This window comes from Petromyzon marinus, chromosome 11 (genome assembly GCF_048934315.1).
Source record: "Petromyzon marinus isolate PM22_M1 ecotype Great Lakes invasive population chromosome 11, UKy_Petmar_22M1.pri1.0, whole genome shotgun sequence".
Classification (NCBI taxonomy): Eukaryota; Metazoa; Chordata; class Hyperoartia; order Petromyzontiformes; family Petromyzontidae; genus Petromyzon; species Petromyzon marinus.
The window spans coordinates 12,852,155-12,879,249 of record NC_133677.1 but is presented as its reverse complement, the minus strand read 5'-3'; the positions used below and the strand labels follow the sequence as shown (position 1 = coordinate 12,879,249).

General features: G+C 48.8%; 1 protein-coding gene across 1 annotated transcript; it reads right to left on the bottom strand.

Annotated features, from left to right (window-relative positions):
* Positions 1–450: 450 nt before the first annotated feature.
* On the bottom strand, positions 451–27,095 carry MCMBP (minichromosome maintenance complex binding protein). The gene is made up of 16 exons (XM_032951984.2): positions 26,911–27,095; positions 19,471–19,556; positions 18,624–18,764; positions 16,569–16,610; positions 14,505–14,606; positions 13,559–13,679; positions 11,194–11,345; positions 10,443–10,540; positions 9,039–9,226; positions 8,789–8,912; positions 8,140–8,257; positions 7,558–7,723; positions 6,816–6,949; positions 6,099–6,263; positions 3,970–4,055; positions 451–1,762 (listed from the first exon to the last, which is right to left on the bottom strand). The coding sequence occupies exons 1-16, from the start codon at positions 26,966–26,968 to the stop codon at positions 1,636–1,638; spliced, it is 1,908 nt and encodes a 635-aa protein (XP_032807875.2). The 5' UTR covers positions 26,969–27,095; the 3' UTR covers positions 451–1,635.

Genomic DNA, 27,095 nt, shown 5'->3' with positions numbered 1-27,095 from the left:
AAGTGCACAGCCACGGTGGGCTTCCTAATACCGGACGAGAGCGTTCCAGACGGCCGCAGAAGCGCAACCGAAACAGGCAAAACGCACCGACCGAGCCTCCAAATCGTTGATGATGAAGAGGCGGGATCATCCAAAGGTAGCCCTTCATTAGTGTGCTACTCCAGGAACCAAGGCTGATATCATACCCCGTGATAAATTGGCTTGGACTGCTTTGCGAAATTCCACACTTGGGACACACGAGTCGGTGTCAACTGTTGCTAAATGTACGACCGAACCCTCTTGAGATTATTCCATGGTGATCGCGACACCGCTCTCTGTTGATAGCTACCTAAAAAAATGGACCCCTTGATTGCGACCTCTCAACACAAACTGGATACATCGCAGCAACAACAAAAACACAATGCATATTTAAGCACAGAGAAAACCTTGGCAAGCGCCACACAAACGGAATACACAAACGGCGTTTATTTTTCGTGCAGAAAATACATCAGTTTAATTTGAAAACTAAAAAAAAAACGTTAAGGCAATGATTGCGGCAGATTGTGCTTGGCTTGCTAAGCATGTGGACGTTGTGAAGAGCAAGATGAAGGTTGCAGCATGTGTACGTATGTGTACGTTGAACTTCCTGAGTAGCCAACCGTGCTAATCGTAGGTATGTTTGTGTTGAACTTCTTTCGCACCGTACGTAGCCAACCGTGGTAGTCGGAGGTGCGACAGAGGAAGGACAAACAACGTCGAATGCACGGGGCTGCACACATTTGCCAAACGCATGGAGAATGTAGAACGTGTGTGTGGCGCGTACGTGGGGAGCTGTGGTGCATTGGTCAGCAACTGTGAACCCAGCACCCAGAGTTTGATTTTCCAGGCATTGGGTTATATCAGTGGTGACAGCATTTAAATGAGTACCTGGTGCGGCGTGCGGCCAAAGCGTGGTTCTTGCCACACCAGCCCGTCGTGTGCCATGCCAGCCTTAATGGGTGCTTGGTAACAGTACTTTCCATAGCAGTCTGGTAAATGTTATATGGGGATCTTGGTCTTCTGTGGAGCGTCCGAGTCAGGTGTGCAGAGCATGTGTGCATGGCGCATGCGAGTGTTCAGCGTACGTGTGGACCGCGTGTGCGTGAAGCGCGTGTGGGGAGTGTAGCGGTTAGTGCGCCGCGCTACAGACCTGACGACACGAGTTCGACTCCTGCTCACGGCCAGCACCAGTGACGAATACCTGAACAGGTCCTGGGCCACAGCCTCAAATGAGTACCTGGTGCAGTGTAAAAACATCGCCACTGGGGAGACAAAGGTGGCCGGGCGTGGTGCTGGCCACCCACCCCCTCGTGTGCCGTGCCGGCCTTCATAGGTGCTCGCTAACAGCACTTGCCCCAACAGTCTGTTACAGGCTATACTGGGGCATCTTTGTTTGAAGCGCGTGTGTGCCAGGGAGCGAAAGCAGAGGGTCATGCAGTGTGGGAGTAGCGTGTGCATCGGGCATGAACATGTGTGAAGCACGCGTGCGGTGCAGTGCACACGTAGCGCGAGGTCGTATCATGGTGTGTGCCTGAGTCCGTGGTGTGTGCGTGAGTCCGTGGTGTGTGTGTGTGTGTCTGTAGAGCGTGGAGGCTACGCTGTGAGCGCGCGTTGTGGTCACTGCTCGTGCCCGTGCGTGAGGTTGTTGCGCTTGATGCGCTGCCTGCGCTGCATCTCCAGGTGACGGGCCCTCTGCCATCGCTCACGCGTCAGCCCTGTCTGCCCCACGCTCAGAGACAGCAGCCTGCAGGGGCGGTGGAAACACGCACAAAGACAAAGATCCCCCGTATAGCCTTGACGAGACTGTTGGGACAAGTGCTGTTAGCGAGTAGCACCTATGAAGGCCGGCACGGCACACGAGGGGGTGGGTGGCCAGCACCACTTCTGGCCGTCTGTCTTCCTAGTGGCGATGTTTACACTGAGTCGACCTAGGGGAGGCCCAGGACCGGTTCAGATAATCGTCACTGGTGTTGGCCGTGAGCGGGAATCGAACTCAGGTCGCCGGGTTCGTAGTCCAGCGTGCTAACCGCTACACTACCGCTCCCTACGCCCACACACACACAAACATGCATGCACATGCGCATGCACATTCTTCTTCTCCCGTAAGGCTGATGTCGACGCAGAGCAACAACTACAATTTCACATTCAGGAGGTGAAGGCAGACAACTGCGTCAGGAGCAGCGGAGTAGTGTATCATCGCCGTGGTGATGTCTCCGTTGTATTTGTGAATTGGGCACTGCTGTATTATATGTTACGGTCTGTTCCGGATGACCACAGTCAAGCTGGCAAGTTAATTTTCCATTTGTGTCAAGTACCCGCATTGCCATGGTTTGTGCAGTGGATGGGGTTTAGGGTGGACCGTGAGCTTCGTGGAAAATCTAAACCAGGGCTCTTCACGCACATTAACACAACCACTGTTGTACAAGCCCATGGAATGTGGACGTCTTCTCATGTTGTAATGCAATTATCTGCATTTGTACGACGCTTTTATTTCGCAAATTTAACTCCTCAAAAATAAGATTCTCTCTCTTCTATCCAAGTTTCTTCACCCTTATCGACGCTACTTTTTCACGTCTTCTATTATTATTTTCTGGATGCATGAACCAATTAGCGCACATGTCTTCGCCAACCGTTTCCTTCAGCAAAATGTAAACAACAAAAAATAATATCACAACTAATATGCCAAAGTTGGTACTGGAAGGCACAAACCTTTCCATAACTCCTACAGTCGGCACAGTGTCACACGGTCAGTGAGCAGCCTTAGGGGGGGCCAACTTGTTGGGTGCCGTCTGCTCCCATTTCCATTTATGTATATTGCTCTACTTCATTTTAAAAAATATTTGCCTTTGTGATTTTGGTGACTGATCACTCATCCTGGTCTCGAGTTCTCTCACCTGGTCACACAAAATCTACTTGAAACAGTGGCGCACTCTCCACGAGACAGTTGCAGACGACTCTCACGCAACACTGCATGGGGTAAACGGGCGACTTGCGCTTATTTCACACAACTCAACGTCTGTACGATTGGCGATCGCTTACCAACAAAGGCCACGAGTCACTAACCCGCAATAATATCTTGGCTCGGTTAAGCGCATCAAGATTACCGTGACTGCTACGTAAACAAAGAGGCCATTGCTGGGTGGCCTGGAACATTTCAGCCATCACCATTGTTATCATTCCTACTACGCTTGTTTACCCAGGAAAGCCTCACCGAATCTCACGACTTGTTTTCAGGCGAGTGCTGCCAAGATGTTGCAGTCGGTGACGACGATTATTACACGTTTGTTTAAAGCCAGTAAAAATTTTCTGGGTTTATTTTCAAATTCGACCGTAGGTGGAACGTTCTCGTCGTCATTTCATTCCGTGCAAGGGGCGCTTTGAACCCGACCGTCCACGTGTGTGCGACTCCTGGCCCCCACTAACATCAGTGGTGAGCGATATCTGAACCAGCCGTGGATCACCCCCGCCCACCCTCCTCCTCTTTGCCAACCCGCATTGACAGCTCGCTGAAGTACTGACAACCGCCTGTATAATTACTTATTAATTGCATGCGCAAGTACGCCCTCTGATGGGCTGGCGGCAGTGTAGTGGTTAGCGCGTCTGCGCTACGAACGCGGCGACGCGGGTTCGATTCCCGCTCATGGTCAACATCGGTGACGAATATCTGAACTGGTTTTGGGCATCCCCTAGGTCGACTCGGCCTCAAAATGAGTACCTGGTGTGGTGTGTAAACATCGGCAAATGCGGCCGGGCGTGATGCTGTCCACCCCACCCCCGCCGTGTGCCGTTGCGTGCCTTCATAGGCGCCGCTACTCACTAACAGCGCTTGCCTCAACCGTCTGTTAAGGCTATACGGTGGGGGCTTTGTCTTATGGGGATAGCAATGGCAATGCAGTTGAGTTAAACCATGCGCTTGGGTGCGCACAGAGACACAACGTGCGAGGTACAGACCTGGCGACGACAAGCAGCAGGTGCAGGTCATCGCCCGTGACCTGAGGGTCCTCCCGTCTCATCTCCACAAAATCCTCCTCCACTGCCTGTTAGGGGGGAGAGGGGGCGGGGGGCGTTCACGACACTCGCTGAGCCCAGCGGAGGAGACCGTCCACAGAGAGCCACCGCCTCACTGTGCCCACAACGTACACAAAACTCAGTTCCTTCACTCAACCCTCGACAGATCCAGGGCCGAGTCAATCCTTGCGTTGGGATTTGACAACGCGCAGCGCGTTCAGATTACGGAGCCTTGCGGTACAACCACGGGGTCCAATCGGTGTGAAGTATAGTTGATGTCCAGTAGTCACAGGTGGCCACACAATGGGATCGCAGCCACAAACTGAGAGCGGAATACAATTAGTGTCCTTATTTACTGAGAGCACGACTAAAACTACTTTCTAATACAAAGACAAAGATCCCACTTGTAGCCTTAACAGACTGTTGGGGCAAGTGCTGTTAACGGCATAGCACACGAGGGGGTGGTTGGCCAGCACCACGCCTGGCCGCCTTTGTCTTCCTAGTGGCGATGTTTACACATCATTTGAGGCCGGGTCGACCTGTGAGAGGCCCAGGACCGGTTCAGATAATCGTCAGTGCTGTTGGCCATGGCGGGAATCAAATTAGGATCACCGGGTTCGTAGCATAGCGCGCTAACCGCTACACTACCGCTCCCCAACAACTTTCTACTGCACACAAATTAACTTTGATCATTAACGCTGACACAGCGACACGCGCCTGAAATAAATAGCGCGAAGTTCGTCTCAAAACAAAATTAAACTTATCAATGAATGAAAACATTATTAGAGAAACTGATAACGAATTAACAATAATAATGTAGGTTAGAAATTGTGTATAAAATACGTGCGAATAAATGTAATATCAGAAAAGCGTGCATGTCTGAACTATGATAGATACTGTAAGCGGCTGCTATGTTTTACTGAAACTGGACACTTTAGGGTTTTATATTACATCATAAATTATACTTTAGCCATGGCAGGGAAATACTATACCGACACAGATGCGTAACAACCAGACATTAATCAATAGATGTCCTTCATTTAGCCAGGGAAGAGCCTACCAAGATCCATTATCTTTATGAATTATGGCCCGAGTGAAGTCACCTAATTGATTTCTATTTGTTACCAGAAACTGAAACGTAATCTCTCCGAACCCGGCAGCCTCTGAACCATAGCGTGCATCTATAAAATGCATCCTACACGTATATTGTGTGTATATTTAGCCAGATCGTTGTGGCCTAACAAAAACATCTCTCGTGATTCAATATACAGTATATGCATCTCATTGACTCTCCTTCAGTGTATTAGGTAATGAGCCCACTGTGACGCATTTTTTTTTCTCGTTTGCAAAAGCACACGACCGCCATGCGAGTTGAAGGCAACGTTGAAATGTGGGGTTGCAAGCGTGAGCACTCAAAGATCGTAATTTTTTTTTTTAAGTGAACTCGGCGCACTCACGGCTCCCCGCTGAAATTATTGGAAAGAAGCCAAATGATCCCGTGGCCTCGGTTGTGAGCTCACTAAACCTACTGATTAGAGAACGGGCATTTCATACAGCCTGCGGCCACACGAGGCCTACCACTTAGAAACGGCTGGCAAACGATATTCACGCATAACTGCAAGCACCTTAGCCATGTGAATTGCATCATGAGAGGGGAATATTGTAGACCGGGCAACACCGTTTAAAATCTTTGGCTTGATCAGTCACCTGCCAAACTTTTAATACTGGAAAATGCGAGCAGAGATGGCGCGGAACCGAACCGTGCACAACTGTCCGCCCATACCCACCGGCCGTATGGAGCGGGAAAACTACCCAGACCGTGAGGGCTCCCCCGTGCTGTTTTCAGCTCGGATGTGCCAGTGGGAAAGGGAAAGTGGTCTCTCAAGTAGTTCCGAGCACACAGTCAATGCATACAGTTTGGGCGTGAGAAAAGTCTCGCGTCAGGCCATTTGCGTGGCCCGCCAAAAAGCCCTTTTAAAATCTTGTTCGGGGACCCATCGGCGAGGAAAAATGCGTCCCAGCCCTGTTCCAGGCTGACCCGGCGGGAACGGCGGGGGCGCGCAGCCGCTCACCTTGGACACCTCGTCACCGATGCTGTAGTCGGAGAGGCGCGCCAGCGTGAGGTACGAGCGGATGCGGTCGAGGAGCGCGGGGCTCAGGGATGTGCGCAGCGCCGTGAAATACGCGGCCGGGTCCGCCGGCACGGGCGCCGGCGCGAGGCGCATCTGGCAATCCGACTACATCGGGAAACCAAAGACAAAAGATCCCCCCGCCCATATAACCTTAACGGACTGTTGGGGAAAGTTATGTTCGCGAGTAGCACCTTTGAAGGCCGGCACGGCCGCGTTTGTCTCCCCAGTGGCAATGTTTACTACACACCGCACGAGGTACTCATTTTGAGGTCGAGTCGACCTAAGGGAGGCCCAGGACCGGTTCAGATAATCGTCACCGGTGTTGGCCGCGTGCGAGAATCGAACTCGGGTCACCGTGTTCTAGAGCGGTGCGCTAACCATTACACTACCGCTCCCCAAGGGTTACACACACACACAGGTACAAACATCGTGCACGCAGACACGAGCACGCACACGGTACACGCAGACACGAGCACGCACGCAGTGCACGCAGACACGAGCACGCACACGGTGCACGCGGACACGAGTACACCGTGAATGCAGTGTACACACCTAAGGGCCGCGTCAGAATTGGGTAGCGGTTTGCAAAGTCCACAAGCCGGAAGTGTGGGGTGTGCGCAGGGAGAGGGGAGGGTGAAGCAGCGGGTGGAGACTCACGGGCAGCAGGGAGCGGCCCTCGGACACCACCAGCACGTTCAGGTTGCACGGGAACTCCACCTGGTGGAAACTGAAGTCGTAGTCCACCTTCTGCCACGAGATGACGTTCCCAAGCGCCGTGACGTTGCGTACGCCTGCCAGACGAGCACATGAGCACCATTAGGCCACCGGCCGCAACTTGGAGATATTAGCGGACAATACACACGTGCAACCGACGACCACACCGCCCGGAACGTGCACCCCGATCTCGTCGGACCTCAGGTCCTGCCCAGTGATTAATTTCAGCCGGGTCTGTGCGGGTCTGCCACCGTATTTTGACATCCAACACACGCGCGCGCTCTTCTAGAGCTGTAGCGGAGGCCCTTTCCGCCAGCGGTGGTATAAGCAAGCCACTGCAGAGGCTGCAGCTGTACCTAGAGGTGTTGTGATACGAGAGAGCCCAATGAAGTGGCTAATCACGTGTACATTTATAGCAGCCAAATACTCTAAACGCGTGATGTTGATTCTAAATGTGGAGCGGAATGACCACGAGGAGAACACGCAAACTCCAAATATACAGCAGGCGTCAGGGTCAGGATCGAACCCACAACCTTCTATAGGTAGTTTACATCTCACCGCAGCAGCGCGGCGGGAGTGGGCAGGATCCGCCTGGATCCCCGGCCCACAGGCCATGGTGCAATTGCACCGCCTGCACACTCGATAGCCACGCCCCCGCTGGCTGCGGCCTAACGCCTGGGCTCACCCATGGCGTCCAGCTGCCCGGGCTGCAGCTCCGTCTCGTCGAGGAAGAGCGAGGCCCCGCCGGGGAGCTGCAGGGCGCCCGTGCGCAGGCGGTTCTGCGCGTAGTCCTTGCAGGGGGCGAGCCGCGCGCCGTTCATTGCGCCCAGCGACATGGGCAGCCGGTGAGACTGCGCGCGCACGCGTGTGTGTGTGTGTACAAACACCGCAAAGACAAAGATCCCACCTCCCCTGTAGCCTAAATAGACTGCGGGAGCAATTGCGGTTAGCGAGCAGCACCTGTGCAGGCCGGCACGGCACGCGAGAGGGGTGGGTGGCCAGCACCACGCCCGCCCACCTTGCTCTCACCCAGTGCTTATGTTTTATACACATCGCACCAGACAGTGAAGGTTTGGGGAGGCCTCTATCTTGGTCGATGATCAAGATACCAAACACTCAGAATTTACCAATGTGACACAGCCGCTGTCCCTGCCACCTGCGTTACAGGCCATCGAGAGCGACTCAAGCCCACTGCGTGGAGGAGAGTGTCTTCGTGAACAAAGCCCGAGTGAGTGGCTGGGCACCACGTCGCGTGTGTCGCGGTTACCGTGGTGACGAGCTGCTGGAGGAGGAGGTAGAGCTCCTGGGTGAAGGCCGGGTTGCAGGGGCAGCCGCTCAGGTTCAGAGAGAACTTGCCCAGCGGCATCACGTCTCGCCGGGCGTATCTGCTCTAGCACGCACGACGGAACGCCCCCCCCCCCCACGACGATATCCATAAGGGGGTGTCCATCCAAGGAGGTAACTTATTACTGAGATAGTCTCAAGTGCCAATGTTTATATGGGTGTGTACGCGTGTGTGCGTGGGTCCATGTTAATCCAGTAACACCAGGGGTTGAGAGACACACTAAGAACTTATTTTGTACCGTACGTTGCCAATCGTGCTAACCGGAGGTGCGGGGGAAGGACAACCAACTAAACACAAAAAGCACTTCTAAAGAAATGGGTTTTCAATCTAGATGCTTTAAAAGTGCATAGCGCCAGAGCACTCCAGACGGTCGCAAAAGCGCATCTGAAAGCGCGCGATGTAGTGACCGTCTTTGTGTGGCGTTACGGTGATCATGGTGGCGTAACGGTGAGCATGGGGGGTCGTGAGCGTAGGAGCTGGTGAGCGTCGGGGGTGGTGAGCGTCGGTGGTGGTGAGCGTAGGGGGTGGTGAGCGTATGGGGTGGTGAGCGTAGGGGGTGGCGAGCGCTCACACGGAGGAGACGAGGTGCAGCAGGAGGTACTCGGCGGCCAGCTCGTCCCCCAGCAGCGCGTGGCTCAGTGCCCCGAGCAGCTCCGAGCGCACCGACTTCGCCTCCGCCAGCAGCGAGCCGCACACTGCAAGCACGCGCGGCACCGCAGACGCGTCAACATCGACCGAGCTCAGACCGACCGTCAACATCGACCGAGCCCAGACCGACCGTCAATGGCACGACTCGGCGAGAACGGCGCGGGCCCTCTCACCGGGGTGCAGGTCCGCGGGCAGCAGGGGGTTGACGTGCGTCAACTTGCGCATGGTGAGCGCGTGCAGGCGAGGCACCAGCGAGGCCGGCAGGCAGCGGTGGCTCTCGTCGTCCCCCTGCCCTGCTTCGCCCGTCTCCATCTCCGCGTCCGCCATGCCACCGCTCGCCATCGCCTCGCCCGTGCCACCGCTGAAGCGCGCGCAGACCGGCAGTAGGAAACAAAAAAAGGAGTAAAAACTTGAGCCAAGATCTTCCCTCTCATGGAGCTCCGAGACCTCGTTGCAAAGTTCTGGGCCTGTATCGATATCGCGAACCATCACCGTCTGGATTCCAATCTTTTTGCCCCTATTTCATCGGCCAATGGAAATAATTTGTGCATCAAAATGGTTCGAAATCAACTACTCCAAACAGGAGGTATGTATAAGAATGTTTTCACGTGTCTTAGGAACCATGAGAGTACATGAAGGGGCCAGGTGAAGGGGGAGCCATGTGGGGAAGAGTTAGCATGAGGGTGTGGAATGGGAAGAAATGGAATCTTGCAGCTGTGAGTTCCCTCTGGATTGAAAACTAAGCCACTGTGTACAGGCGATTGTGCGCGTACTTCGTGGTAGTTTAGCGGTTATAGCGACGGTGTTGCGGTTAGCGTGCTGTGCTACGAACCCAGACGGTCCGACGTCGATTCCTGCTCACGGCCAACATCAATGACAATTATCTGAACCGATCCCGAGCCTCCCCTAGGTCGACTCAGCCTAGAATGAGTACCTGGTGCGGTGTGTAGTAAACATCGCCACTCGGGAGACAAAGGCGGCTGGGTGTGGAGCTGGGCACCAAGCCCCTCGTGTACCGTGCCGGCCTTCAAAGGTGCTCGCTAACAGCATTTGTCCCGTAATTCTGTTCAGGCTATAAGGGGAATCTTTGTACTTGGCTGTAGAATGATTAATCGAGAATTATCGCTTAGGTCACATTTTCAATGTGTTCAACAACAGCAGCAACATACTTTCAACGCAGACTGGGCAGAGTCAAAGCGAAAACTAACCAAACATTTGTGAAATTACAGGCGGCAGAGTCTCGTGGCATCACATGTGGTACCAACTCTAGATGTAGTACCTTCATGCTCTGTATAGAGTGGTTTATTGCACGCCAATCCTCAAGAGATGGACGACGCCAAATTAAGTGAAAGGTGCAGTTCATATAACATCATTTTTGTTCACTTATTGACGAGCGAGGCAAGAACATCGCGCCGCTATACTTTAGAATCTGGTTTATTCCCAGGCAGCTGCCCCACCTTCCAACTCGGGGGGGGGGGGGTCTCAGCGGTGCTGGCTCACCGCCCACAGTTTTGTTCGCTGGAGATGGGCACCAGTGGGGTGAGAGCGACCGAGCGACCGAGGGTGCGTGCGCTTGCCTGCTATCCTGCTGCAGGCCAAGCTCTGGGTCCATTGACAGGATTCCAAACACCTCCACTACGTCGTTGAGCTTGATGGAATCCCAGTCCTCGTACACCTGGAAAGCAGAAGCAACCCGGGCAGGGGTGGGGCAGCATGTCACTGCGCTTCACCGCCACATTTTACGGGTTTACATTGTTGCCGTCACTCACAAAGCGATGACTATTTTAAACTATTTTTTTTATTTTACCAGGTAAGACCCCACCCACTGGGCTATATAGCTATTTTTTTTAAGCGATCTGACCACTAATGATAGCTAAACGTAGTGGCTTATCACGTGCAAATTTATAGCAGCCAAATAATCTTGATGCACATTGATTCTAAATGTGGAGAGAAAAATCGGCACGGAGACAAATCCACACTACCACGGGGAGAACATGGAAACTCAAAATATACAGCCGTCAGTCAGAATCGAACCCACGACCTCCTGTATACCAGGCGAGGTAGTTCAAGTCACGCCGCCAAGGCACACGTTGCGTTATAGAGAAAAATGTAAACAAACTACATGCCAAACTTTTTTTAATGTTCAGCTTAAAAAATGCACAACCTTTCACAGTATCCATCCCCTCTAACCTTCTTTTAATGGGCTTAACTTACACGAAAACGCATGCGTTTTGTGGTCGTACGTATGTATGCTGGAAATCTTTTGAACACCGTACACGTAGCCAACCAGTGGAGTCTGAATAGGAGCCCAACCTCCTCGGTGCTCACCTTGACGATGCAGGCGGGCCCCGTCTCGCTGGCCAGTGGGAAGTTGAGGTCGGCGGAAGGGAGGCACCCACCCGGGGCCCCGCCGGGAGGTGCCCGGAGCGTCTGCTTGCGTTTGGCCTGCGGGCTCTGGCTGAGGGGCAACCCCGCGGCACCTGGACGCAGGAGGCGGCGCGCAACAAACAACTTTGCTAGTCTGTTCAAAGGCTGCCATCTGCATGTACGTACGTATGTTTTTTCACACCGTACGTAGCCAACCGCGCAAACCAGGTTGCTGTCGGTGTCACGCCACGAGACGGAGAATCCAATCGGATCAGAGCGGTGCGACCCTTCACGCTGGAGTACGGCCTAGAGAAGCGGATACTACACAACTACCACACAGTAGGGGACCATACTTTACGACGTTCACCTCTTGTTGTCAGTCCTAGGTGGTATGGGAATGTTCACATGTAAGCGGCCGTTTGTCAATATACTGTTGGGTGGTGGGCACTCTCCATTTTGTGCAGGTTGTAGGGATTATTTGACGATACCTCACCATGCTGAGTTGGAGAAAGCAGGACCCAGCAGGACCGGTTCAGATATCAAACATAGCCATGACTAGAAATGGAACTCAGGTCGTCGGGTTCATAGTGTGCAAATCACTACGCCACTGCTCTCCCCAACACAATGCAGTATATGCAATGTCGTATTTTGTCTTGCTTGTCGTTGTAACGTTCTGACCTGCCCCTACTGGACATCTGTGAAAAAGAGCTTTATAGCTCATCAGATTCTGCCAGTATAAATAAATATTACGATTGTGATATATTACAAACATTGTAAACACCACTGCCATCTCTTCCATTTCACTGCAGAACTGGAAAACCCTACCTGTGGCACGTGACTGCATAGCAGTTACGGTGTTGCAAGCCACTAGCAATCTTGATTTGAAGCTTTCGTGACTGCAGGAATCCACTCTATGGTTCTTTCGGTAAAGTCACGTAGGTAGAAAAAATAATAGATCACGATGTTTTGATCGCAACACAAGCAACCGTCTTCAGGTGAAAAAGAGGGGGAATCTGCTTGAGGCTGGATGTTTATAAAGGTTTAGAGATGAGCGGGGCAGTTTATGTTAATGTAGGAGCGAGCAGGAGAGAGCGAGTAGGAGAGAGAAATTTGCTTGTAAATGTAAGCTCGGCCCTTGCCGTGCTTGCATTTCTACATTCCCTCAGAATTTACATTCCCTCAGAAGAATTCCCTCATCAAAACACTACACCATAGGGCCCGTTGCATCTCCGACCAGCACCACCTATCCAGTGAATTGGAGCACGTGCCCCAAGCCCTCAAGATGAATGGATATTCGGATCGCACAATCCGCAAAGCTGTATCCCCAACCATAGGGAGAGAACCATCGGAGGACCCAATCAAAACCATCACCTTGCCATACATAGCAGGGGTTACCAAAAAGATTTCCAAAATATTGAACAAACACACGATCCAGGTTCGATTCAACACAGTACACAAAATCCGTGATTTGATCCCATCTGTGAAAGATGTGGTTCCTGACATGCAATACCCTGGTGTCTACAAACTAAGTTGTATATGCAGTAGTTACATTGGGGAAACGAAACGACATGTCTCGGACCGTGTTCGCGAACACAAGGCAGATTTGAAACACGGCAGAACCAATACCTCCACCGTGGCCGATCACTGTTTGAACGCAGTGGGCTTACACGATAGTCTTTTCCGAGACCAATGCACTCTGCAAACCTTCGGGCTACCATCAAAGATGTGTCCATGAAGCCATCTAGATTTATAAACACAGACATAACTTCAACCGAGAAGATGGATACAAATTAAGCAATCATTGGAAGGACGTGATCAACCAGGTAAAGTTTTAACTGCTTTTATGTTTCCTTCCTACCTGCCAATATTAGCCGACTCCCAAATTTCCGGGCCCTAGCCGAGCTCGGCCCTCGCCGTGCTTACACTTATAAGCAAATTTCTCTCTCCTACTCGCTCTCCCGCCTCGCTCCTACATTAACATTAGCTGCCCCGCCCGTCTCTAAACCTTTATAAACAGCCTGCCTCAGCAGATTCCCCCTGCGATCGAAACATCGTGATCTTTTATTTTTTCTACCTACGTGACTTTACCGAAAGAACCAAAGAGTAAGTCAGTAACAGTTGAAATACATTTCTTGATTTGGGCGCCGATGGCCTTACCCTCCACGGTGGAGAGAATCGTGATCCGGTGTCACGCGCAGACTTTGGCGTCGATTTAAAATCCGTCACACAAGCCAAGCAGGAAAAGTTTTGTAGACACCTTGCCAATGTTAGGATGCTGCCGTGCGTGGCAATGGGGGCGGGGCGTGGAATTCTCTGCGTGGGTTACCGGCGGGGCCAGCGTGCTGGGCATGCGGCGACGACTCGGCCTCCTCCAGGCTTCGCTTGTTGCGCTGCACCGAGTACGAGGTGGAGGCCGAGGCTCTGCTCGTCGCTCTCCGTGCGAACTTGTGTCCACCGCTATGTAAGGATTATTTGCAGTTTCTCATATTACAGGAGATGCAACGCATTTATACAGGTCCTTCTCCGTTTGCCCGACCGTCCGTTGGCGAATGCCGCCAAGAGATTTTTTTAGCACACGTTACAGCCCTCTTGTCCATCCACTGCTGGATGAGGGTCTCCCAGCACAGTGCATCGCCCAATTTACATTTTTAAATGCAACCAAGCTTGACTGCCAATATGTGGTCGTGTGGATATTTCTCCGGGTCCTCTGGTTTTTCCCTCCACATTTAGAAACATGCACTGAAGAGTATTAGGCTGCTATCAATTTCCACATGATAAGCCACTTCAGCGAACTATCATTTGTGGCCAGGTCGCTTCTGAAAAAGAGCTACCAACTCAGTGGGCCTTACCTGGTAAAGTAAAAAAATATTTAGTTAAAGTTTCAAATGAGGCAATCTGGATACTATATTAGTTGGAAGTTAAAAATACAAACTTTACACCAACTATCCAGGCAGGCGGTAGCACAAAAATGTCTTTGTTTGCTCCTCTGCTCATGGGATTGGGTAGAAAACAAGTGGTACTCTACCAAGAGGCCAGTACCACTATACTAGATTGAAAACTAACTTCTTTAGAACTGCTTTTTGTGTTTAGTTTGTTGTCTTTCCCCTGCTCCTCCAATTAGCACGGTTGGCTATCTACAGTGTGAAAGAAGTTCAACATACATACATATAACTATCCCACCCCATGGTTTCCTCAGCATCCCCTGCACTGCCATCACTGAATATTCACACCGCACCTGCCAGGCAACAACTACGGTGTCAAGTGAAGGATATCTCCTTGACCCAGGCTGCCTCCCCAGGGACAGGCACACAGTAGAAGGTCTGCCGGTCAGCCGTGACGTTGCGTGGCGACTCCAGGTTTACTTGCTGCTGAGGCTGACATGGGGCACAGAGAGACAAAGACAAAGACCTCCCGTATAGCCCACGCAGACTTTTGGGGCAAGTGCTGTTAGTAAATAGCGCCTATGAAGGCCGGTACGACACATGAGGGGGTCGGTGGCCAGCAACACGCCCGGCCGCCTTTGTCTCCCAAGTGGCGACATTTACACATCGCGCCAGGTACTCATTTGAGGTTGAGTCGACCTAGGGGAGGCCCAGGATCGGTTGAGATAAATTGTCACTGGTGTTGGTCGCGAGAGGTAATAGAACTCGGGTCACCGGGTTTTGTAGCACAGCGTGCTAACCGCTACACAACCACTCCGATCGGATCAACATGCACTCACACAATGCACATCCCCGTGTTTAGTCAGCTTTGAGATGTAGTCTTCGTCTAACCATCGACAGCCTGTGGCATTTAAGTTAAATGTCTCTTGTTTTAATTTAGTTATCCTCTTAGTCTAGAGGATAACCTAGAGGATAACCTAGAGGATAACCACCCTACCCCCATAGTATCTGGTCAACCAATCAGTGAAGTCGGGAAATGCACGTGTAGCCAACTACAGAAGACTTTAGATTATCCGCGTGCGGTTTATCCAATTTGCGGATTAACCGCGCACCTGAGATTTTTAACATGAATTAATAACTCATGGATTTTCCCTTAAGCTCAAATTAATATTCTAAAAACAGTTATATTACATTGTTATTCTTGGAAATGTTTATTACAAGCCATGTGCGTAAATCGAATAACTATGTTGCTACGGTTAATCCGAAATCGCTACTATAGTACAGTAGACATGAGCTTTTGGGTTAGATCGCGTAAATATGTGTCGTTAAAACCCGCCACCACCCGACACAGCCAACTAGTAAGGGTTGTCACGTAAACAGTACGTGCCAATTCGTCACTAGTAAAGCATACTGGTGTGTTGGAGAGCCAAGCCACAACATTTACAATCCGAGTATGATGTTTCGCGAGGAATTACAACTAGCTTCATCAGGCGACAGCCAAATTTATGAAGTCTTACGGTTTCGTTCCTTATATAGAGGCGTAGATGTGGTGACCACCTTTCTGCGCTCTTGCACAATGATGGGGGGGGGATTACTGAGGCAACGTACATTATGCATGTGCATTATGCGAGCCCTTTGAACTTGCCCTTCCTGGCTGTTGTGTTTATTAAAATAGCCCTACCAACGGTAATCCCTATCGAAGTACGCTGCCCTTTGTAGGCATGCATTTAAATAATGTATTATTTGATTATTCGCTTCCACGCAGCACTAAGACGGTAGCTATGTTTTTTCTTTCAATTTCGATAGATTCTCTAATTAGTCTTGGCCAGTAGTAGCTAGTTTTGCACAAAACTTCAACATTATCAAAATCAATTGAGTGTCCTTGTTGGCACGTGTGTTCTGCTACTGCTGACAGTTGCATTTGGGAGAATTTAATATTTCTCCGATGTTCTTTTTTTTACTAGTGACGAATTTCCATGTTCTGTTGACGTGACAACCCTTACTAGTTGGCTGTCGGGTGGTGGCGGGTTTTAACGACACATTTATATATTTACGCGATCTAACCCAAAAACCTCTATTATGGATGATATTGGTCACGAAAGCCTACGTGTTAAACTGTAGTACAGTATCATGGGACCTCCTTTGCCAGTGTGTTAAGATGTTAAAACACCAAACTGAAACATTTTACAAGGAATCATGTCTGCATTATCCACAATACTTGTGGTCAAAATGCAAACAAAAAAGGTACTCTGATAATATATGCATTGTCTTGTAAACTGATTGGTCCACACTAACTCTCACTGCCTCCACAGTGCTGGTTTACAGGCGTGCGCCGCCCGGCAAAACCAGAACCTGTCCATTTGCACGAGTTCTTTAACCTGCTAATAAGCTAACCAAACAACCAACTCAAATATGCCTGGTTAATTTAATAAGGTAAAAAATAAAGGAACTCACGCCACATGCTGCGATGTCTCGATATTTTCCACATCTCAGTACCTGGAATGCATGTAAACACAGAGGACACGTAAACAAAGGCATCGGCGCATCGTGCACACTCACTCCGCACCTCCGATTACCACGGTTGGCTACGTATGGTGCGAAAGAAGTTAAACATACGTATGTACGTACACTCGCGTGTCCCACTGCCTGCAAGTAAAATAACTGTTGCCAACATAATAGAACAAACGGTATTATATTCAATATGCAAATATCCAAAAGTAGTTATTGATGAGCTGGCAAAAGCATAACGTCTTATAGTCAAATGTTAAAACTACATTTCTATCAGAGCCCCATGGTGCATATCGTGCAGTCTAAAGCGATTATTCACTCAAGCTCTCCGACCCTCTCTATATTTCTGCTATGAAGAAAGGGCCATTGTCTAAAACGTCGTCAATAATATCAAATTCCATTAATGGCAGTGTAAAAGATGACATTATTATTATGGATGCCACGGTGGCGTGATGTTAACTGCCTGGCTTGGTATACAGGAGGTAGTGGGTTCGATCCCGACCCTAAAGCCTGTATATTTGGAGTTTGCGTGTTCTCCCTGTGGTCAAGTGGATTTTTGTCCGGGTCCTCCGGTTTTTCTTTCCACATTTATAAATATGAATTTAGAGCATAAAAAAAAGGTTTTATCCTTTCTGGCAATAAAAAAGGAGGTATTAAGATGTTCAAAAGCCAAATAAAAATACCTTTTGCAAGGAATCATAGTTTGCATTAACCACACGTACTTGTGGTGAACATCCAAACAAACATGCTCAGATAATATATGCATTGTCTTTAAAATTGATTTGCCAGAGACAGCATTCTTTAGGGCCTAGTCCCACCAGTGTCAGACCAGAGAACGCCAAAAGGCAAACAGTACAAAGAGAATGCCACTATCAGAGCATTTATAACTCGGGGTGAGCAACTGCAAAATGATGCCTTTTTTTGCCAGTATCAAAGTATGGTGAGACTAGGCCCTAAAGATTAACTTCTGAGACACTATTTTAGGAGGCAACAACGTTTATTCTACACTATATATCTTACACACTGTTCACACACGGGATAACTATGTACGGGTCAGAGCAGCCAGCATGCTGTCTGACCCACGACGCTGGAGGAGACAGAGACGAAGAAGTAGCACCTCAGGTACCATTCCATCTGTAGACAGCCCCGATTGAGCCTCGGGGCTTCCCTTTTATGCCCCTTAGCATGGCCTGGCTCCGCCCTTGGCCACGCCCCCTTCTGGAACCTTCCAGGAGGTTCTGGGCCGCCTTCCACGTGCCACCTGCCCGGCTCCGCCTTTAACCACGCCCCCTTCTGGAACCCTCCAGAAGGTCCTGGGCCATGCTCCCCGTGTCCCCTCGGTCACCTTTGCCCTACTTTGCTCACCCCGGCACCCATCACGTGCTTCGCCAGCCGGCCGGGGTGCCGTATCCCCACATGCCCCCTCCGCCAGCAGCCAGCACCACGTCCCCTAGTAACCCACTACGTGGCATTACCTGCTGTGCTGGCGGGATAGCTGCTATACTCTGCTCTGTCGGTAGGCCTCATATGCCCCTCTCTGCCAGCAGCCAGTACCATGCACCCGAGTGACCCACTGCGTGGCATTACATGCTGTGGTGGCTGCTACACCCACATTCCCTCATTCTATTGTACCTAGCGCTACGCGCCGTAGTGATCCATTCAACGTCACTACACTTTGATACTGGCAAAAAAGGTCCCATTTTCTATGCATTTAGAGTATTTGCATGATATAAATGTACACATGATAAGTCACTGCGTTTGAGGTATCGTTTGTCGCCAAGTCACTTTTGAAAAAGAGCTATATAGCTCAGTGGGCCTTACCTGGTAAAACAAAAATAGTACTATTTTTTTAGTAGTAGCATTATTATTATCATCATCATCATCATCGACACAGAGCACAGCTCAATAGTTGGGGTTTGGTAAAAACAGAGGAGGCTGGTGGGAGGATTGGTGGCGGGCAGGGGGAAGGAGAGCGAGGGGGGTGGCAAGGGTGCAGCGTACCGCGGTCTGTGCGTCCGGCCCCTGCACCTCGAACACTCGCAGGTAGAACTCGGGGTCGAACATGTCCTGCACCATGCAACGGAAGCGCGCCACTCCCCCCGACTTCAGCTGCTGCAGAGGCACGTCATTGAGCGACGGCACCTGCTCGCACGCGCACACACAGGGGTAAAACAGAGATGTGATTCCCCCGTAGCGCCTGACAAATCATGACGGAGAGTGCCGACGGTGAGCGCTGCGCGAGAGTGGGTGGTGTGGGGTAGCACCATGCCCCGCAAGGTTTGTCTGTCGAACAATAACAAATCTGCTTACGTGCAGGTGCTCGGTGGATTACTATCAACACCGTATTGTGAGATGTGGCAACGATTTGGCGAGGCCTTCATCTCCCAATAGATTTATCCTTCCCCGCACCTCCGATTAGCATGGTTGGTTATGCGAGGTGCGAAAGAAGTTCAACATGCATAGAGTCTGATCTCCTATAATGCGAATTTAATATACTGCGATGAATATATTGGGATACAACGCGATTGAGCAAACAGAAATACATCGCGCGAATAGAAATAAATGGTTTTACGGCTGCCTCGGTGTAGCATCACACAAGGCGGGGTTGCTGCTGGATGCTTCTAGATGCTACCCACGCACCTCAATTTTTGTTCGGCCTGCGTACGCATCCCATGTGTTATTGCGAACTGTGCTTCACCCTCTATTATGCGATTTTTCCGGAACATGGTGCTCTTCAGAAAAGCAACTACCGCCATTATAGGTGAACAGACTGTACATACATAGCTGATAATGAAGATGACACTGCGGATGGAGTGACAACCGCTGGGATAGCGGGTGGAGCAATCACCATCTCAGCCACGCTGCCGTCCTGCAGCTTGTTGGCGAAGTAGCTCACGGCCATCTTCTCCCAGTCCGCGGTGGGGCCATGCTGGGCTGCAACAACATGCACAACGCGCCACTATCATCAGCCCCCAACACAGTGAACAAAGAGCCATCCCTCAACCCTAACCCTTTCCTATGACGAACGTGCACGTAGGTGTACGTCATCAGTTTTTTTCTCCGATTCCGTTCCGATGACATACGTGTAAATTGCCAAAACGAAACCGGGAGAAAAACGAGAAAAAAATAACTTTATCGGTACCGGGGCTCCCATGAGGCCATGTGGGAGGACGTGTGGCACAGTTTGGCGCCAGCTAACGTGCAGTGCAGTCGTGTCGTTACGGTTCTCTGCGGCGAGTACAATGTATTTAAAAACAATGGCACTATGCCTCTCAAAATAAAAGATTCAGAGGTGAAAAAGAGAGCCACCCCGCGACTTGCAAATGTCTCCGAACGGGAAAGGGTTAACTTGCCACAATGTGACAGCACGTATTTGTGACAGCGCACGTTAACAACGGGATTTCTCATCCACGTGCAGAGTCAATCTTAACAGGGTGACCCAGCTGGCAGAGATACACGCGTTCGGCATGAGCAGCTGTTTGCTCCGATCGAGTCGATTACTGATTGACCAAATTACCACAAGTGTAATGCATTTTTCAACAAAAGGCCAAAGCAAAGATTTAATAAAGCTTAGATTAAGTGTTTTTAAGCAATTCAAGAGGCCCCGAGTTAAATGGTAATTACTGTAACGAAGTTATATGGTACCTACTATAGGGGCACATATAGAAAAACAACAGCAAGTCATCCATTTACAATCTGATTTGCTCTCCAACACACCGGTGTGCTGTACTAGTAACGAATTGGCATGTTCTGTTTACGTGACAAACCTTATTAATTGGCTGTGTCGGGTGGTGGTGGATTTAACGACACATTTATATTTAAGCGCTCTAACCCAAAAAACCTCTGTTATGGATGATATTGGTCGCGAAAGCCTACATGTTAAACTAACAGTAGGTCAACCTCAAGCACAGAATAAATACGAGCAGCAAACCTGCAGACATGACAGGACAAAATCACGGTGGGTCATCTCCTCCCGTAATGGCCATAACTCACGGATGTACCACCTCACGTGCCCCCAAATCAACTTGTCCACCAAGATTCCTCGCTCAAAATCACCTCATGCTATCTTCTTATAAGCCACACATCTCCTACACGTTTAAAATACCAAGTTGCATAAACCGTGTGTCCATTTACACGTCACAGAATATATAGGTATTGCACCGTTGTTCTATATGGATAGTCGGGGGTGTATTGTGTCTATATTATTTAGATTATTTTGCTGCTACATATTTCCACATGATAAGCCACTTTGTTCAGCTATCATTTGTGGCGAGGCCATTTCTGAAAAAGAAGCTAATAGCTCAGTGGGCTTTTCCCTGGCAAGATAAAAAGTTTAGTTTTATTTATTCACCTTTCCTATATTTCAAACCCCTGTTGTGCGTTTGTATTGTTTGTTGTTATAACGTTCTGACCTGCCCCTACCGGACATCTGTGAAAAATAGCTTTATAGCTCATTGGATTCCTCCAGTATAAATAAATACTGGTATACGCTATTTCCCCCCACTAACTTGAGCAAATTCACTGTGGCCGACACATCCATGGGCTATGTGCTCCATTATGAAATGAAAATCACTCTTCAGACAAAATTGGTGCAATATCAGAATGTATACGATACCTCAACTTACATAGAAGTGGGAATATCATCAGAATGGGAGATACACAGTGATGGTGCGAAAGAACAAAGCACTAAATCATGCATTGTGGCACTAAAGGCTTGATACATGAAACTAAAAAGATACCCTGCAATTCTAGCAACAAAATGATTAACTCATGCTCTGGCTCCCGCAATACAGTTGGCTCTGATAATGATATAATGTGCATGTTCAGAGCAAAGCATTTTTGTTCCCAGACATATTAAGGGCATCTTCATTGTGCGGCAGAAAGCCCTCAGAGAAAGAGAGGGGAAAAACACACACAAATAAATGAGATGTCTAGCTTTAAGAGCGCCCGTGAAGACTCCGTCTCCGATGGGCAACGACCTCCAGAGGTTGATGGTGGACATGTTTATAAAGTAAACCCTCGTCATTCGCGAGGGATACGTTCCAGAAATGCTCGAATAGCAAATTTCACGGATGATATTGGCCTACGGAAACCTTTTTTTTCATGAATTACCTTAAATAAATGCGTAAGTAATAAATCTCATCACATTCTCTCCGATCACTTTATCTCTCATCACTTTCTCTCTCGATGCAGCCGTGTAGAGTTCCGGATGCGATTCGCAGAGAGCCAAAATCGCGGATAGCAAGTTCGTGAATAATGAGGGAATACTGTAAAAACACGGACATGTTTGTGCAGATTGCTACACCACCAAGTGATTTCTAAGGCAAACACAAGCTCCAGAATAATGGTCGAGAATACTAATGGAGTGGTAGCCAAGGGAGGGAGTGCACTGTGGAAGACTTCAACAGTAAATCAAGTCAAGAGGTGACCCAGAGGTTAGAACATTGAACAATCACCTTCTGGGGTCGATTCCACAAACACATTTATTTTCTTGTGTTCTCTTTTGAAAACATATCCTATCTTATATCTTTGTTTCATCTTCTCTAAACAATCTCTCCACACTTTTTGGCTCTTTCGGTAAAGTCACGTAGATAGAAAAAGAATACAAAATCACATTTCAATCGCAACACAAGCAGTCGTCTTCAGGTGAAAAACAAATGCTATATTTCTCCTGCCTCAGCATTCGCCTGCTGTATTTTTTCACCTGAAGACGATTGCTTGTGTTGCGATCGAAACGTCGTGATTTTTTATTATTTTTCTATCTACGTGACTTTACCGAAAGACCCAAAGAGTTTGAATTTCCTGCAGTAACGAAAGCTTTAAGTCAAGATGTAATCTCTCCACAATAGTACATGCCCGTGGCTCTTGCCGCTCAGCATGTCAGTTAATCCGGCCTTCAATACAAAACTTTGGACTCCTCTGCCGTAAAGTATTTTGGTTGTCATTCAACTGTGTGATCACCACCATCTAGTGGTTAAAATAAATACTGGCATGTATGTGTGTGTGAAATATTGTAATGTATAGGGCAGTGTTCTTCACTAATTTTCAGAGGGGGGCCACTTTTGCCGATAAAACATCATCAGTTGTGTATTGTCAGGGGCCGCAATAAAGGCCACCAGGGGACGCCAGTTGCCCGCGGGCCTTGCAATAAAGAACACTGGCACAGGGTATAGAGTTGGAAACTCCACTCAACTGCACGATGGATGTGTAAAATGCAGTCTTCCTACTCGTATCGACTATCTCTCTGGCCTCGCTATTTCTGTCCTTTGAAGAAAATCAATTTCCAAAAACATCACCTATTATATATTTGTCCTTTTAGGGCCACAGGATTATTGACACGAAAGACACTTTTTGTTAATATTTTGGACTTGTGCACCACTGCCAACGCAGCAGCAACATCACAGAGAATGTTCTACTTCATAATAAATTGATTTTTTGGGGTTAGATGACGTAAGTATATACGTGCCATTAACCTGCTACCACCCAACACAGCAAATTAGTAAGGTTCGTGACGTAAACAAAAATGTGACGATTAGTTACTACTTCAGCACACCGGTGTATTGGAGAGTAAACCCATAACTTTTACAATTCAAGTACGACGTTTCGCTGGCAATTACAACAACCAGCTTCATCAGGCGATAGCCAGAATTATAAAGAAGTCCTCCTGTTTCAGTCTTCATGTTCTACTTGAAAGTGCTCTCTGCTCAGGTGGGGACCCAGCTGAATGTCGCCGTTGCTGTGACAGGACGTGGTGGGAGGGGATATCGGAGTGGACAAGATGAGTCTGCTTTGCGTGGGGCACACCGCAAACCTGTAATTATTAGCTTCCCACTGTTGATGGGCATTTCATCTGAACGCTGTGTGACCAACACATTTCAACTGAACGCTGCGTGACCAACTCACACAGCGTTCAGATGTGATCAACAGTGTGGGAAGCAAATCATAATTACAGGTTAACCTGCAATGTGATTTAGATAGTCTAATGCAGCAGATGTGGTGCTGTATTTTTTTCGGAACCCCTATTGGTTTCGATGTAAGACATTGTTGTCGGACAGGAAACTGCTAATTTGGTAGTTTAATCATTTTTCAAAAAAATTCATCAACGGAGACAAATTGAGATATGTCGGTAGTTATTTGGATCATCTTTAGGGCCCCCCTTTGTGAGTGGACGAACATAGGAATGTTTCCATTCTCGAGGTACCGATGCTTCTTTGATGGACAGGTTGAAAATATGGGCTATAAGTTTGTACATTAGGTGACCAACAGTTAGCAGAGCAAAGATGGGAATACTATCCGCTCTGGTAGAGGAGGACCCTTTGAGGTAGGACAGTTGTGTCAGAACATTGCTTTCGTGGTTAGGCTGGAAACTAAATTCGTTTAATGTTTGGACAGGGGTGTAGGAAATTGCATGAGCAGGGGTAACTCCCAATACATTATCAAAAAGCTCACCAGCTTCAGAAAAATGAAGGTAAAAATTGTCAACTATTTTTGGGGCTCTGAAAAAGTCCCCATTTCGGTTAAGCGCAACAGAAAGATTATGTTAGATGCCGTTTCGATACATTTTACTGTTTTCCTAGAAGATGCTGGCGTTGCCATGTGATTCCAGGAGAGTGGAGGAAAAGTAAGCATTTTTTGCGTGACATTGTTTTTACAAATCTATTCCTTAAAATCCTGTACTCTAGCCAGTCAATGACGAAATTACTTTTCTGAGCACATGCCCAAGTCTTGTCCCTAGTTTTCATGAGCTTAGTAATCAAAGGATCAAACCATGGTGGGCGGTTGCCTTTAATTTTAACGGAGCTTGTTTGTCAAGAATTTGGAGAAACGTGTACCTGAAGGTCTCCCAAGCCGTAGTCAGGTTGGGGATATCGCAGACCTTGTCAATATCACACGCAACAATATCAAAGTTGTGCTGATTTCAAGGTGCATAGTTTCACAGTAATACCACTGCATAACTTTGGCCCACCTAACACCGACTCGTACGTCTAATGGGGAAGAGAACCAATCTCAGACTTCTATTGGGTTCATGATTTCTCACCCAGACTAGGGCACACGAATAATTATTTAGCAGGCATGTTAATGATTTACCACAATCCAAAAACCCATAACACTTCAAGGTCACGATCAAGGTGAAATTATATTCCTTATCGATTTTTCTGTTTATATTTCACTCGTTCTAATCTTAAAACAAATCACAAGGATTAAAATAATTGTATTCATTTGGAGCCGAACAATGTGCTTTAATCAATGAATGGTGACGTGCCTATTGCTTCAAGTTGAGTGGCAATATTTAATGGTCAAGTGTGAATATCTTAGTGTCAAGCGTGAACATTCTTACATCAACGGCTTTTGGCTGGCAGATGTGCTTCTGTGGCCGTCTGGAACGCTCTTTCCTTCCGATATTAGGAAGCCACTGGAGCTGTGCACTTTTCAATAATCTAGATTTAAAACTCACTTCTTTAGACCCGCTTCTTGTGTTTAGTTTGTCGTCCTTTCCCCCGCACCTCTGATTAGCACGGTGGGCTATGTACGGTGCGAAAGAAATCCAACATTCATACAAACCTTGGGGTCAAGTGTAAACATATTGGGGGGGGGGGGGGGTCACGTGTAAATTAATTAGGGTCAGGTTAGAATATTTCGGGGTGAATATTTGGGGTCAAGGGTTAATATAAATGGGGTCAAGCGTGACCAGCCATGGGTGAGAACCTTTACTCCACGTGGTGTTTAAATGACTGTTTCGGGTCGTGGTGGATTAACGACATTCATACAACCTAAATTTTTTTTTATTAATATTAGTCGCGAAAGCCTACGTGTTAAACGGAGGACTCAGGAGTTCGTACAGCACCCGGCCAATCCTCACTCGAACACCGAGGCTCACTCAATGGATCTGCTCATACACGTCAACCCCCTTATCAGTGCTCTACCTTATTACACATCATTTCAGACCTCATTGGTCACCCAGTGCCCTTACAAAATCTCAACGTTGATCCTACAAAAACACGTTTGCCCGTATTGAAACGGCTGTACGCCGTAATGGACCTGAAAACTAAATTTCCTTGTACAAAAATGCGGGCTATATAAAACGTGTGGGTTGGGAGGCAGTTTCAACACGGCGGCGTTAAGCCACGCAGCGACTCACCGACCACACAACTGCAATCGAGTCTGAAGTCTCACGTTTAGGCCAATGTGCTCTCGTTACGTCGGTACTGTAACGTAACAAATGAGACTGAGGCATGCGATCCGGTCGAGACACAAAATCGAATTCCCCTTTTTTTATTACACGCTTTCTATTAACTCACTCTGTTGTATCTTCAAATCTTGTAACTCAATGTTAAGCCACTTCCCAATGTGGTATCGATTGCAAACTTGGTATACTCATGTCTTACTGATGACAATACGATATTCTATCATAAAAAATAAATATATTTTTAAACAATCATTTCTATACGTTATGTTTCGGCTTGGCTCTAAATTGTCAACTAACGTTGGCTGTAAGTGACCACGGTCCCTTGCGTTACGGCAAGCTTCGGGCCCACGTCCTCGAGTCTTGCCATTACTAAGTACGGTACATTTCATTAAAGCGGATTTAAAAAAAAAATATTTTAAATATTACTTATTCTGGCAACAAAACAGTCGTGTTGAGATGTGAAAACACCAAACTGAAACCTCTTACAAGGAATGATGTCTGCATTAACCACAATGCTTGTGGTCAGATAGCTGTTTCTGGTGTGGACCAAGCAAGTTTCAAAGACAATGCAATGTATAATCGGAGTATGTTTTCTGTTTGAATTCTGACCACAAGTATTGTGGTTAATGCAGACATGATTCCTTTGCAAGAGGTTTCAGTTTGGTGTTTTAACATCTTAACGCGGCTGTTTTGTTGCCAGAAATAAGGGGAAGACCTCTTGTCATTTAATCGAATCGTCCCGTGTGAAGCTTCGTTAACACGCCTGTACGATGCTTGACAACGGTCTGGACAAACACACAAACACTTCGTTACACGCCTCACGGCGAGTAACGCCGCCGACACACACCAACTCGCCCAACATTGGTAACTGTACAAGTCTTGGTCACCTTTTCTCGGCTCACAACACTCACGCCAGGGTGCTGTTTGCTACCCCCACGCCACCAAACACTTGGTAGAGTCCGGTAGGCCCCGCCCGGCGCGCTTCGGCATCGGGGTGGACCGTACCATGTCGGCAACGGTTGGCGGGTGAGATTTCATTCTCGGCCAGCTTGCCACACCGCAAGCTCGCTTCCCCGTGGCGCCGCGAGCCCGCGAACTCACCAAACAAGCCTTCGACGAGACCCAGGGGGTTGAGAAGCCAGTCGTCCGCTGTGGGCATGGCGGTGGCGAGGAAGGTTCTGGTTGAATGCGGCGACGCGGGGCGACGCGGGGCCCTCAATTCACAAACACTCGGCGGGGGCGCGAGATCCAAATGGCGGGAAAATTACGTCACGTCCCGGGGCGTC